This window comes from Oncorhynchus tshawytscha, linkage group LG13, assembly GCF_018296145.1.
Source record: "Oncorhynchus tshawytscha isolate Ot180627B linkage group LG13, Otsh_v2.0, whole genome shotgun sequence".
In the NCBI taxonomy this organism is placed as follows: Eukaryota; Metazoa; Chordata; class Actinopteri; order Salmoniformes; family Salmonidae; genus Oncorhynchus; species Oncorhynchus tshawytscha.
This window is the reverse complement of record NC_056441.1, coordinates 62,998,174-63,013,814: the sequence shown is the minus strand read 5'-3', so window position 1 is coordinate 63,013,814 and position 15,641 is coordinate 62,998,174. Positions and strand designations below refer to the sequence as shown.

General features: G+C 44.5%; 1 protein-coding gene across 6 annotated transcripts in view; it reads left to right on the top strand.

Annotated features, from left to right (window-relative positions):
• The window catches only part of LOC112234746 (BCAS3 microtubule associated cell migration factor-like), a 348,299-nt gene that overhangs the window by 70,341 nt on the left and 262,317 nt on the right, over positions 1 to 15,641 (top strand). For all 6 annotated transcript variants that reach the window (XM_042296126.1, XM_042296129.1, XM_042296127.1 and 3 more), the window contains exons 14-15: positions 744 to 877; positions 7,050 to 7,320. In XM_042296126.1, the coding sequence (XP_042152060.1) occupies positions 744 to 877; positions 7,050 to 7,320 (405 nt within the window). The remainder of the gene's footprint in view (positions 1 to 743; positions 878 to 7,049; positions 7,321 to 15,641) is intronic.

The following is a 15,641-nucleotide window of genomic DNA, read 5'->3' as shown; positions in this document are numbered from 1 at the left end:
GGTTTGTTCTGGTGTGGTTTGTTGAGTGTGTTGTTTACAGTAAAGGCCTATACTTTCTGCAGCTTGACAAACTTCAAATCAAACGGCTAGAAATGAATGGGCCTGTCATCGGAGGTTACACACGAGCTAGGCTGTGGTTGTGTGTTAGGACAAACACACACACACACACACACACCTCCCAGTCCCTAGAAAGAAGACATAGTTATAAGGGTATGGTTGCGACTGGAGAACAAATTATAATGTGAGGGATAAGCAAGCGTTTTACGGCAGTGACAAACGATAGCTGGTGTGTTTTTATTGGGTGGTTTGTTTGTGTACCGGCATGGTGGGGCTGATATGTCCCACTTTGAAGGGATCGTCGAGTTCTGCACGGTTCAAAGGTTTTATTAACAGCTAAATAAGTCTGCCCAGTTTTTGACGGAAATGTCTCTATTATTCTACAGTGAATCAAATAGTTATTTTTGGTACTGGTTTGTATGCACACACATTTTTATCAAAGACTGACATTTGTAATTTCTACAGTACATTTAATCTCTTGATTGGCCAGTACACTACTGGTCTGGATAATATTCTGAAATATTTCATATGAGGTTTGGAGTTGATTTTTATGACTGTTGGAAATTAAACAGTTTTGCCAATATACTAAATCCTCCTGAATAACTCTTGGATATGAAGAATAGGGCTCTGCCAATGGTTATGTATTACGGTGTGTGTGTTAATGTACATGTTGTCTCTGTCTCCAGGTATGCTGCTGGTGACTGCAGACACCCTGGGCCATGACTTCCATGTGTTCCAGGTCCTCACACACCCCTGGGCCTCCAACCAGTCTGCTGTCCTCCACCTCTACACACTGCACCGCGGAGAGACTGAGGCCAAGGTAACACACGTAATATTCATCATACACTCACTGACGCCTACTTATCCCCTGTAAATAATACACATTTTAGTAATTCAGCACTGAGGTGGTTTCTGAACAGGGCCACCCAGAGCTGTTTACTGAGTGCGCTCTGGCCGCAGCATCTAAACCAAGCCTTTGATCCTCTGTAGTGTATGTTTGCCTGTGTTGTGTCTAAACACTGTCAGATAGACAACACTGGACTTCATCAGACGGAACAGCTGAAAGGAAGAGTCGTTTTATGCCTCTGATCAGACACAGTTCTGTAGCATGGCCTCACTGGTTCCAGAAGTACATGGGGGGAAACGGTGTGCATGTGTATGACCACTACAGCTTCAACGTCATTTCCTCAAGACATTGTTAGGAAGGGTACAACACTATTAGGCTGGATGATCTGAGTTGAGTGTTTGTGTGCGTGTGTGTGAGCGGATCAGAACCCAAACAGGTCGGGGTGTGACCCCGGCAGCTCTGTAATTGATGTGTAGGATGATTTAGAAACAAGCAAGGCCTCATTGCCTCTCACTTGACTGCAGCACCAGATTCCTCACAGCTGTGGAATCACAGCCTTCCAGCCAATCAATTAATCAGTGCCCAAAGCAAACACATTTTCAAAAGCTGAAACAATTTGTAAGACAAATAGGGCATGGCGAGTTTCAAACAACATTCACTATGGCTCATTCAATAAAAAAGGCTGCTGCATGTTTTCTTCTTGTCCCTAGCTAACAGTGTTCTCTCTCTGTCTCTCTCTGTTTGTCTGTCTCTGTTTGTCTGTCTGTCTGTCTCTCTCTGTCTCTCTCTGTCTCTCTCTGTCTCTCTGTGTCTCTCTCTGTCTGTCTCTCTCTGTCTGTCTCTCTCTGTCTGTCTTTCTCTGTTTGTCTCTGTCTGTCTGTCTGTCTGTCTCTCTCTGTGTCTCTCTCTCTGTCTCTCTGTCTGTCTGTCTGTCTCTCTCTCTGTCTCTCTCTGTCTGTCTGTCTCTCTTTGTCTGTCTCTGTCTGTCTCTGTCTCTCTCTGTGTCTCTCTCTGTGTCTCTGTCTCTCTCTGTGTCTCTGTCTCTCTCTGTGTCTCTGTCTGTCTCTCTCTCTCTCTCTCTGTCTCTCTCTGTCTCTCTCTGTCTCTCTCTCTCTCTGTCTCTCTCTCTCTCTCTCTCTCTCTCTCTCTCTCTCTCTCTGTCTGGTGAAAATCTAATATTTTGAGTTAGTAGGAGGAGAGATGACCCATTTTGACATGACACTTTCTTCCCCGGCTAATCACATTGTGAGGCTGTGCAGAGCTTCTTTTGAGGAATAGCTACCATTAAAGCTCTCCCTCTGTAGTTGTGGCTGCTGTTGCCGCTGAATGTCAGCTGAGGTCTTGCTTATGGAACACACACACACACAGCCTCAGTGGCGTGTAAGGAGATTTATTTGACCAAAGTCAAGGGACGCAGCATCCTGGATTCTCCCTTTACAGCATGCAGGCCTGTTATATAGAATCACAGTTTATGCAGCACTTTTGGCAATCCAAATTGTAGGTTTAGTCCCATGAGATAAAAGTTACCCTAGTGTTCTCTCCCATCGGGCCACCACTCCAAATTAGAGGATTAAGATTGAATTCTACTACACCGGCTATGACGCTCGTTTGATGTGTCAGGGCTTGAAAACTATTACGGATTACAAAGGGAAACCCAGACGCGGGCTGCCCAGTGACGCGAGCCTACCAGACGAGCTAAATGCCTTTTATGTTTGCTTCGAGGCAAGCAACACTCAAGCATGCACGAGAGCACCAGCTGTTCTGTGTGATAATGCTCTCGGTAGCCGACGTGAGCAAGACCTTTAAACAGGTCAACATTCACAAAGCCGCAGGGCCAAACGGATTACCAGGACGTGTACTCAAGCATGCGAAGACCAACTGGCAAGTGTCTTCACTGACATTTTCAACCTCTCCCTGACGAGTCTGTAATACCTACGTGTTTCAAGCAGACCACCACCAAGGCAGCGAAGGTAACCTGTCTAAATGATTACCGCCTCGTAGCACTCACGTCGGTAGCCATGAAGTGCTTTGAAATGCTGGCATCAACAGCATCCTCCCCGGATACACTAGACCCACTCCAATTCGCATACCGCCCAGCAGATCCCCAGATGACGAACTCCACACTTCCCTTTCCCACCTGGACAAAAGGAACACCTATGTGAGAATGCTCTTCATTGACTACAGCTCAGCGTTCAACACCATAGTACCCACAAAGCTCATCATTAAGCTAAGGACCCTGCGACTAAACTCCTTCCTCTGCAACTGGATCCTGGACTTCCTGACAGGCCACCCCCAGATGGTAAGAGTAGGCAACAACACGTCTGCCATGCTGATCCTCAACACTGGGGCCCCTCAGAGGTGTGTACTTAGTCCCCTCCTGTATTCCCTGTTCACCCACGACTGCGTGGCCAAACACGACTTCAACACCATCATTACGTTTGCTGACGACACAACAGTGGTTGGCCTGATCACCGACAACGACTAGACAGCCTATAGGGAGGTCAGAGACCTGGCCATGTGGTGCCAGGACAACTACCTCTCTCTCAATGTGAGCAAGACAAAGGAGCTGATCGTTGACTACAGGAAAAGGCAGGCCGAGCAGGCCCCCATTAACATCAACGGGGCTGTAGTTGAGCAGGTCAAGAGTTTCAAGTTCCTTGGTGTCCATATCACCAACGATCTATAGTGATGTGGACACCAAGGTCCAAACACACCAAGACAGTCGTGAAGATGGCATGACAAAACCTTTTCCCCCTCAGGAGACTGAAAAGATTAAGCATGGGTCCCCAGATCCTCAAAGTTATACAGCTGCACCATCGAGAGCATCCTGACGGGTTGCATCACCGCCTGGTATGGCAATTGCTCGGCATCTGACTGTAAGGCTACTACAGAGGGTAGTGCGTACGGCCCAGTACATCACTGAAGCCAAGCTTCCTGCAATCAAGGACCTACACTACTGTTTTAAAGGTTGGGGTCACTTAGAAATGTCCTTGTTTTTTAAAGAAAATCAAAAAATGTCCATTAAAGTAACATCAAATTTATCAGAAATACAGTGTAGACATTGCTAATGTTGTAAATTAACCCACAAAACACCAGTCTCAACGTCAACAGTGAAGTGGCGACTCCGGGATGCTTGCCATCTAGGTAGAGTTGCAAAGAAAAACCCATCTGACTGGCCAATAAATAGAAAAGATTAAGATGGGCAAACACTGGACAGAGGAACTCTGCCTAGAAGGCCAGCATCCCGGAGTCGCCTCTTCACTGTTGAGACTGGTGTTTTGAGGGTACTATTTAATGAGACTAGTGAGGCGTCTGTTTCTCAAACTAGACACTCTAATGTACTTGTCCTCTTGTTCAGTTATGCACCGGGGCCTCCCACTCCTCTTTCTATTCTGGTTAGGGCCAGTTTGCGCTCTTCTGTGAAGGGAGTAGTACACAGTGTTGTACAGGATTTTCAGTTTCTTGGCAATTTCTCTCATGGAATTACCTTCATTTCTCAGAACAAGAATATACTGATGAGTTTCAGAAGAAAGTATGTACTGTATTTCTGATCAATTAGATAAAAAAATATCCAACCCAAAAACAAGAACATTCCTAAGTGACCCCAAACTTTTGAACTGTGGTGTGTATATAATAGGTGGTTTCAGAGGAAAGCCCATAAAATTGTCAGACTCCCCAGTCACCCAAGTGATAGACTTTCTCTGCTGTCGCACGGCAAGCGGTACCGGAGTGCCAACTGTAGGACCAAAAGGCTCCTTAACAGCTTCTTCCCCCAAGTCATAAGACTGCTGAACAATTAATCAAATGGCTACTGGACTATTTACATTGACCCCCCCGCCTCTCCATTTGTTTTGTACAGTGCTGCTACTCGCTGTTTATTATCTATACATAGTCACTTCACCCCCTCCTACATTACCTCAAACCTGTACCCCCGCACACTGACTTGGTACCGCTACCCCCTGTATATAGCCTCATTACTGTGATGCTTTTATTTGTATTTTTTTACTTTAGTTTATTTGGTAAATATTTTCTTAAATCTTCTTGAACTGCACTGTTGGTTAAGGGCTTGTAAGTAAGCATTTCACAGTAAGGTCTACACTTGTTGTATTCGGCGCATGTGACAAATAAGGTTTGATTTGCTCTGTGGAGTTTGGAGGCTAAACTATTTAATATGTACTTGTATTGGTTTGTAAGATACGTGTATTTCTGTTGGTATTTTTTGCCCCATTTAGTCTATTTCTATGGATATTTCTTCTCTTATTAATGTACTCTCGTATGTTTAGCTTAGCAGCCGTTCCAGGGCAAAAAGTGTATTTTTAGTTGGCAACTTGTGGTGTTCTGTTTACTTTAGCAGAACTAATATTTATCTGTGGAGAGCTTGGACCTTAGCTGCCTGTCCCGCTAGTGTCATGTTTGGACCAGAGCACTGATCTAGGCTTTGCTTCGACCTTGTGTGTGTGTGTGTGCGCGCACACACTCACCCATGCAAACTCCTCCACGGACACACACAGGATTGTAATGGGCTGGTTAATGTGTGACTTATAACGGCAGGTCCTGCTGCCTGGCTGTGTGTTACTAGCTTTGATCCTGCTGTTGTAAACACTGTAGAGACTACAGCAGAGCGAGAGAGCAGGCTGTAGGGCACAGAGGTTATCTCCTACACAGCATACAATGCCGGAAGTGCAAATGGTGATGTAGCAAGGTGGGTGGACAACTCTTATCTAGCTGGACTGACTGGCTGGGCTCGCTCCGACTCACCACACACACACACACACACACACACACACACACACTGATTGACTGACATAGTCAACCCAGGTAAACAGGCATGGCTCTGATAGCGACAGAAGGGTTTCTCAGTAATAGGGCCTTAGGTGGTTTGAAACCAGTTTAAACTGGACTACTCTGTGACCAGGCAGGTCAGCGTGTTTTGTATGGTCAGTTTTTTTCTTGCTCTGGGTGTCTGTTTTTGTTTTTAGTTTTCCGTTGTTTTCTGTTCCTTTTCCCTTTCATTTTGGTCTGTTTTCCTTTTACTCTGTCTCTCAGGATTCCTGTCATTCCATTGTAGTTCCTGCTAAGTGACAGTAACTCTTAACTTATCAGTGTTACTGATAGAGACCGAGACACTTTGAACACTTCTATGGCTGTCTGTGTGTGACATCTCTATTGTGTCTCCTCTACCACAACATGTCTGCTCATCTCACCCATACACACTTCTGTTCTGGGTCAGATCACTGTCTGGTTAAGTAAGAGACTTCACCCAACTTCTGCTGCTGTTTGAGAGTTTGTATCCTACAAAAGATGGGGAGAGGACAATGTTATCATGATCAAGAATGTACCCCCTCCCCATATTGGCTTTAATCACAACTAGGCAGAGCTCAGCTGAAACTGCCCCCTATCCTTGTCTGTGCATAGAAACTGGTATGTGTCTGGTATGTGAAGGATGGCCCATTAACTGTCATTGCCGAGGACAATTACCCAGCCAACCTGTTCCATGGCCACAGATGAAACACACAGACACAGGTAGACAGATCTCACAGTGGAAAAGATAAACCTCTCTTTTTCTGAGGATGAATACTGTTGACTCTCTTTTACACTTTATTTTCTGTCTGTCCGCCCCTCTCCACCTCTGTCTTTATCTCTCTGCATTCATCTCTCTCTGTCTTTATCTCTCTGTCTCTCTCTGTCTCTGTCTCTCTGTCTCTGTCTCGGTCTTTCTCTGTCTCTCGGTGTCTCTCGTGTCTGACATAGTTGTGTAGATGCTATCTGTTGGAGTGTGTCCTCTGTGAGCTGACTGTGTGTGTAGCTCTTGAAGCCACAGGAGAGAGATACCTTAATTGTCTTCTGCAGACAGACTGTTGGGCTGTCTTTACCAAAGACTTAAAAATACATTCCCCCCCAAACCCTCAACAACCCTCCAGATACCTCCTTTCAAATGGTCATCTTATATTCTCTATTCAGTGGTCAGTTCAACATCTATTTGAGAATGTTAAAGGGAACATTGGTTTGGTTTTGCTGTAAGGTCAACTGCCTTACTACTTATACGCTGTGTTACTGTCAACGTATGACAAGTTGATCAGCTTCTTCTCTCTTTCTTTATCTCTCTCTTCCTGTCTGTGTCTCTCTGTCTGTGCCCCTTCCCCAGGTCCAGGACATCTGTTTTAGCCAGGACAGTCGCTGGGTGGTGATCAGCACACTGCGTGGCACCTCCCACGTCTTTCCCATCAACCCCTACGGTGGTGCGCCTTGCGCCCGCACTCACATGTCCCCCCGCGTGGTCAACCGCATGTCCCGCTTCCAGAAGAGTGCAGGGCTGGAGGAGATAGAGAATGAACTGAACAGCAAGCAGGCTGGAGGAGGGAGATGCAGCCCCATCCCTGGGCTCTCCAGCAGTCCCTCGGGGTCCCCACTACACGGTAAGGATAGATGACACACACTCGTGCGCACAGATGCACAGGCACCAAGCACAGAACTAATCCTCTTACTATTGCGCAGTACATAAAACCCCACAATACACAGCATGTCTTATGACATGGCTATAGCTGATATGGTGGGCGTGGCAGCACACAGCTCTTCAGACAGCGGCGGCTCCACTTCCAGTAAGTGACAACAACTGCTGACTGGCTGTCACCTGAGTAGACCTTGTTCTGCTGGGGACTATGACCCGTCTGTTACAGCCTTGGTCCTGTTGGTCAAACACCCCTAAAGCCACCTGGCCTGGCTGGCACACACACACACTATACACACTACCACCGACGCGTGGGCACACACACCCACTCATACACAAACAAACACCCGTTGACATATACTCATCAGCAAGTTCACAGGTAAAAATCACAGTTCAGGGTCGAGGCTGTTTGCAGATCTTCTCAGTTTGCCCTCCCTCTCACTCACTGTCAGGGCATCAGTCATCCATCTCTCTCCCACTCTCTGCAGCCGTGGCGCCCTGACTTCCCCTCTCCCTTCCTAGCCTATTGTTAGCCCCAGACCCCCGATTACCCAGTTTGTGTGGCTTCTCTCCCCCAGGCTCTGTATTAATGACCACTGTCAGATCACTTCCCCAACAATTAAAACAATGTCAGCAGGACGTTCAAGCCAGGCCAGAGTGACGTCAAGCCCAGGGAATGTACTGCCGCCGCGGCTTGTCTCGTTCTGGATCTAGAGAGAAAAAGTGGAGAGAAGGAAATGGAAAGGGAGGGAGGAGAAAGAGGAAGAGGGAGAAATAAATTATGAAGGAGAAGGAGAAAAAAATATGGAGGGAGAGCGAAGGAGTTCAGCTTTTGTAGCGGCAGTGAATGGAGGGAGAGGGGAGCAAGAGACTCATAAATCACACTCCATTTTCAAAGGAGGGCATTAGAGCCACCTGTCAACAATTAGTCTCTTCACTGATACGTGTGTGTGTGTGTGTGTGTGTGTGTGTGTGTGTGTGTGTGTGGGCCCCCAGGGATGGCAGACGGCTATATAAATGTTATAGCGTAAAGAAAGACTAAAATACCACTGTCTGAGGCCATAGGTTTTACGTTTGCAGGACTTTGATATTTATAGCGTATCTGTTCCTTTTTATGGACCTTGGGAGTCTGTGATAAAGTTTGCCAGGAATCTGAGGGCTTGGTTTTGGAGATGTCATTCTCTGCCTGGTGTTGGAGATGGTGTGTGAGTTTGTAGGGGGAGAGTCTAAATCTTCAACTACGACACACACACAGTGGCCATTTTAACATGTAAATCTTGGTGGGGCAAACTCCCCCAATTTTCTTTTTTACGCATACCAGCAAAGCCACTACACTAAACAACAACACTAAACAATACATTAATTGCACTATAACGGTGACAAACGGTGCCCGCAAACTGTTACGGCCTACATAAAGCTGTCCCAACAGCAGAGCTTTCTTTTCAGAACCATAGAGTGAATCCTTACCACCGCTACACCTGGCTATTCGCGGAGCCTTGTCTGGCAGTGAAACAGTTCATTCAGCCTCAATTACTGCCTTTGAAAAAAACATAGCTGATGTGGCTGACTTGCTTAAACAAATGTGGTTCCTACTGACAATTTAGATGTACAATTTGATTAAGACATTAAAGAGTGAGCTAGGAATGATGTAGTCAATATGACTGTTCAGCACTTTTGAAATGTATAGTGACAGAATTCAGAACATGGTCCGTTCTTACAGTATTCTCCCTGTACACCAAGTCAGAACCGAAGGATAAATAAAAGTGGCATATAAGCAGACAATGAAAGTTCTTACAATATTCAATGATGACATTTCTCTAAAACAGGCTATAGGCTACATGTGCACCACCAAGTCAGAACAGTAGGCTTAAGGAGGGGGAAAGGGACCAAATTATTAGGGGGAAGCACATGGGCTACTAACAGCTTACTACACAACATACACTTAGTATTACTTTCTCAGCTACAGTATACATATCTCCCTGGCAAAATCCATCCTTTATGCTGCAGCATACAATACATTTTTGGACCTTGTTGTGCTGTTCTTACTTGAACAGGAAGGTGGCGTGGCAGTCCTTCGTGGGCAAATTTTATTATCAAACTTTGTCATCAAAGTCTGGCATTCTCTGGATTTATGGTGCTTTCAAGACAACTGAACTCTGGGGGAAAAAACAAGGTTGAATCATGACATCAGTGATCTTCAGGTCGGAGTTCTAGAAAGAAGCCCGAGTTCCCGACTTGGAATTACTATTTGGATGTTCAAAACGTATTTTCTCCAATCAGAGCTCGTTTCTTTGAGTTCCCAGTTGTCTTGAACTCACTGAAATCGGAGATTTCCGAGTTCCAGTTGTTTTGAACGCGGCAGAAGCCATGCTGGATTGACATCATGGCCAATGTATTCAATCTTTTCTGGCCCATGCATGGTGTTGAATGTTTATCATTTTAAGCTTGGAAAAGAGTCCCTTAAACACAGACTTGAAACACACACACTCCACTGAAAAGCAGGCTGGTGATTTCTTTGTATTGCTTGCAGTAAACCACTGATTCCTTCCGATTTCCAACTTGTTGTGTAATGTTTATATCCACTGGCCGATGAGCACCGATACGTTATCTGTAATTTCTCTTCATATGATAAGGATTGAAAAGGATTTACCAGTAGATTGTCGACTTGATTCATGATGACTGCTTTCTAGCTAAGATTTTAAAAGTATGATCTTGACATGATCAGTCCAATCAAGGCTACGGTAGATATAACGTGATTTGACATCACTTTATCTAAGGCCAATGACCTTGAGCCTTCTTGGATGGGCATTTCTAATGTAACTCTATGGCAGCACCCAAGGGGCTTGAATTTGAGCTCTCACTGTAGATTTTACGGTGACGTAGTGTCCCCATGAGTGACAAAATACTCAGCCAATCACGGGGCAACTACAGAACATTACCAACTGATACCCTCAGTGTTTTCCACCACCACAGAAAGCACTGAGCTAGGCTGAAATATCATCATTTTGGAGCTGCCTTACTCAAAGTAAAAAAAGATGTTTGTGGCTTTATTAACTCAGATTTTTTCACATTGTTTTCAAACTAATATGTGACAAAATAACATGCCAAACAGGCAAACAAACAGGTTGGGCTCAAAACAGGTGGGGCTCAGCCCCAACTGCCCTTAGTGACGGGCCGCCACTGGAGTCACACACTCCCTGATGTGTCACGTTGGTTCAGTTAATGTTTCTTATAGGCATGCAACCCAATTCTGATCTTTTTTTCACTGATCAGATCACAATCAGATCACCTCTGGAAAAAAAGCTGATGTGAAAAGATCTGATGTGATTGGTCAAAAGACCAACTAGTGGAAAAAAGATCAGAATTGGACTACCTGTGTACGTACACACAGCCATAGAGGAGGAAAATTGTGTGTCCAGTATGACATTGTTTAACATATCTTCTTTCGGTAAATTATTGACAGGTTCCTCACCCTGAGAACGGACTATTCTCTAGGTCAGGGATCATCAACTAGATTCAGCCGCGGGCCAATTCTTTCTTCAGCGGATGGTCAGGGGGCCAGAACATATATTTTTAATATTCTTTAGACTCCAAATTGACCGCAAGAAGCCTAAACAGATATAATATTTGACTAAAACATAATAATTTCAAATCTTGATTACATTTGGGTACATTGTCTTGTGTAGGGTGCTGTCTTTCGGATGGGACTTTAAAATTCCATGCCTCTTATTGTAAGAGTAGGGGTGTTCACCCCGGTGTCCTGGCTAAAATCCCAACCTGGCCACATTACGTCATCCCCCTCATTCCTAATTGGCATATATGACTCCTTACCTCTCCATCTGATAGCTGATGGGTGGTGAGAGTTGTGTCACAGAAAAAGGTTGCTGCGCATCACTGAGATGGGTGCATCTCATTGATAGTGGATGACGTGAATTTCCCCCTACTATGTAAAGAGCTTTGAGTACCCCAGTTGGTAGAAAATTGCTATATAAATCCAATCAATTATTATCAATTATTATTCATTATTATTATTTGTATACGATCACATATGTCTCTCTATTATAAGTGGGAATACTTCGGAACAGATTTCCAAAATGTAAATCACTTTGAGCTGATTTCCTGGTGTGTTTACAGTCTTTTATGCCCAACAATAACAATTCAACAAGCAAGCAAAATATATATATATTTTGCTCAGATAACATGGGGGGACAAATAAAACCACCCAGGGACCAAATTCGACCCGCCAGTTGGGGAACTCTACTCTCGGTGTTAATGTAGCCCATGTGGACAGACGCTGGTTTGTGTAACATAAAAACAGCCCCTCCAGCATAACAGTTGTGAATGGCCGTATGGGATGGCTGTTTAACCTTAGTGGGTCTGTCTGTAGTGTAGTAAAGCAGGGTTGAGATGTTCCATCATGTATCCATTGCTACGTTTTTGACCTGACCAGACCCGACTCCATGAACAAGTGATGTGCTTTACGACTTCAAATGCTTTTTCTATTGTCTGCATCCATCATTCGTACGGTAGACTTTAGAGCAGCCCTTAGTGACTGGTTGATCACGATCGACTAGTGGTACTCCAAGGCATTCCTAGTCGATCACCAAACATTTCTGTAAAAAAAGACAAAGATAAATCCTGGTGTTCCTATTATTTTAATTAGTTCCATACTTCTTCTTCTATGATAAAATGGCGGTCCACAAACAAATGTTTCAGGTGCATGCCGCCACCTACTGTGCTTTAGTGTCTGGTCGATCACGGTTTACATTATTCATTTTGTGTTCTTTTCATTGATCATCTTTGAGATATTTTTGCAACTTGATTGGAGTCCACCTGTTGTAAATTCAATTGATTGGACATGATTTGGAAAGGCACACACCTGTCTATATAAGGTCCCACAGTTAACAGTCCATGTCAGAGCAAAAACCAATCCATGAGGTTGAAGGAATTGTCCATAGACCTCAGAGACAGGATTGTGTCTGGGGAAGGGTAACAAAATAATATCTGCGGCATTGAACGTCCCCAAGAACACCTCCATTCTTAAATGGAAGAAGTTTGGAATCACCAAGACTCTTCCGAGAGCTGACTGCCCGGCCAAACTGAGCAATCGGGGGAGAAGGGCCTTGGTATGGGAGATCATGCATCATGCTGTTGGTATGTTTTTCGGCGGGCAGGTACTGGGAGACGTGTCAGGATTGATGTAAAGATGAACGTAGTAAAGTACAGTGAGATCCTTGATGAAAACCTGCTCCAGAGTGCTCAGGACCTCAAACTGAGGCAAAGGTTCACCTTCCAACAGGACAACGACCCTAAGTCTCTGAATGTCCTTGTATGAATGTCCCAGCCAGAGCCTAGACTTAAACCCAATCAAGCATAGCTGGAGAGACCTGAAAATAGCTGTGTAGCGACGCTCCCCGTCCAACCTGACAGAGCTTGAGAGGATCTGCAGAGAAGAATGGGATGAACTCCCTAACTACAGGTGTGCCAAGCTTGTAGTCATACCCAAATAGACTCAAGGCTGTAATTGCTGCCAAAGGTGTGTTTGTGTGTATGAACACTACCGTTCAAAAGTTTTGGGGTCATATAGAAACGTCCTTGTTTTTGAAAGAAAAGCACGTTTTATGTCTATTAAAATAATATAAAGTTGATAAGAAATAGTGTAGACATTTTTAATGTTGTAAGTGACTATTGTAGCTAGAAACGGCTGATTTTGTATGGAATGTCTACATACAGAGGCCCATTATCAGCAACCATCACTCCTGTGTTCCAATGGCACATTGTGTTACCTAATCAAAGTTTATCATTTTAAAAGGCTAATTGATCATTAGAAAACCCTTTTGCAATTATGTTAGCACAGCTGAAAACTGTTGTGTGATTAAAGAAGCAATTACAACTGGCCACCTTTTAGACTAGTTGAGTATCTGGAGCATCAGCACTTGTGGGTTCGATTACAGGTTCAAAATGACCAGAAACAAAGAACTGCCGAAACTCATCAGTCTATTCTTGTTCTGAGAAATGAAGGCTATTCCATGCGAGAAATTGCTAAGAAACTGAAGATCTCATAAAACGCTGTTGAACAGCGCAAACTTGCTCTAACCAGAATAGAAAGAGGAGTGGGAGGCCCCGGTGCACAACGGAGCAAGAGGACGAATACATTCGTTTGAGAAACAGACACCTCACAAGTCCTCAACTGGCAGCTTCATTAAATAGTACCTGCAAAGCACCAGTCTCAACGTCAACAGTGAGGAGGCGACTCCGGGATTCTTGCCTTCTAGGCAGAGTTGCAAAGAAAAACCCATCTCAGACTGGCCAATAAAAATAAAAGATTAAGATGGGCAAAAGAACACAAACACTGGACAGAGGAACTCTGCCTAGAAGGTCAGCATCCCGGAGTCGCCTCTTCACTGTTGAGACTGGTGTTTTGAGGGTACTATTTCATGAAGCTGCCAGTTGAAGACTTGTGAGGTGCCTGTTTCTCAAACTAGACACTCTAATGTACTTGTCCTCTTGCTCAGTTATGCACCGGGGCCTCCCACTCCTCTTGCTATTCTGGTTAGAGACAGTTTGCGCTGTTCTGTGAAGGGAGTAGTATACAGTCGTGGCCAAACTTTGTGAAAATTAATATTTGTGTCATTCTCAAAAAGTCTGCTGCCTCAGTTTGTATGATGGCAATTTGCAAATACTCCAGAATGTTATGGAGAGTGATCAGATGAATTACAATTAATTGCAAAGTCTCTCTGTGCCATGCAAATGAATTGAATCCCCAAAATACATTTCCACTGCATTTCAGCCCTGCCACAAAAGGACCAGCTGACATCATGTCAGTGATTCTCTCGTTAACACAGGTGTGAGTGTTGATGAGGACAAGGCTGGAGATCACTCTAACATGCTGGTTGAGTTCGAATAACAGACTGGAAGCTTCAAGAGGAGGGTGGTGCTTGGAATCATTGTTCTTCCGCTATCAACCATGGTTACCTGCAAGGAAACACTTGCCGTCATCATTGCTTTGCACAAAAAGGGCTTCACAGGCAATGATATTGCTGCCAGTAAGATTGCACCTAAATCAACCATTTATCGGATCATCAAGAACTTCAAGGAGAGCGGTTCAATTGTTGTGAAGAAGGCTTCAGGGCGCCCAAGAAAGTCCAGCAAGCGCCAGGACCGTCTCCTAAAGTTGATTCAGCTGCGGGATCGGGGCACCACACGTACAGAGCTTGCTCAGGAATGGCAGCAGGCAGGTGTGAGTGCATCTGCACGCACAGTGAGGCAAAGACTTTTGGAGAATGTCCTGGTGTCAAGAAGGGCAGCAAAGATGCCAATTCTCTCCAGGAAAACATCAGGGACAGACTGATATTATTCCAAAGGGCACAGGGATTGGACTGGGGCAAAGTAATTTTGTCTGATGAATCCCCTTTCCAATTGTTTGGGGCATCCGGAAAAAGCTTGTCCGGAGAAGACAAGGCGAGCGCTACCATCAGTCCTGTGTCATGCCAACAGTAAAGCATCCTGAGTGGGGTTTGTTCTCAGCCAAGGGTGTGGGCTCACTGACAATTTTGCCTAAGAACATAGCCATGAATAAAGAATGGTACCAACACATCCTCCGAGAGCAACTTCTCCCAACCATCCAGGAACAGTTTGGTGACGAACAATGCCTTTTCCAGCATGATGGAGCACCTTGCCATTAGGCAAAAGTGATAACTAAGTGGCTCGGGGAATAAAACATCGATATTTTGGGTCCATGGCCAGGAAACTCCCCAGAGCTTAATCCCATTGAGAACTTGTGGTCAATCCTCAAGAGGCGGGTGGACAAACAAAATCCCACAAATTCTGACAAACTCCAAGCATTGATTTATGCAAGAATGGGCTGCCATCAGTCAGGATGTGGCCTAGAAGTTAATTAACAGCATGCCAGTGTGGATTGCAGAGGTCTTGAAAAAGAAGGGTCAACACTGCAAATATTGACTCTGAATCAACTTCATGTAATTGTCAATAAAAGCCTTTGACACTTATGAAATGCTTGTAATTATACTTTAGTATTCCATAGTAACATCTGACAAAAATATCTAAAGACACTGAGGCAGCAGACTTTGTGAAAATTAATATTTGTGTCATTCTCAAAACTTTTGGCCACGACTGTACAGTGTTGAACAATATCTTAATTTTATTGGCAATTTCTTGCATGGAATAGCCTTCATTTCTCAGAACAAGAATAGACTGACGAGTTTCAGAAGAATGTTCTTAGTTTCTGGTCATTTTGAGCCTGTAATCGTACCCACAAATGTATTTATT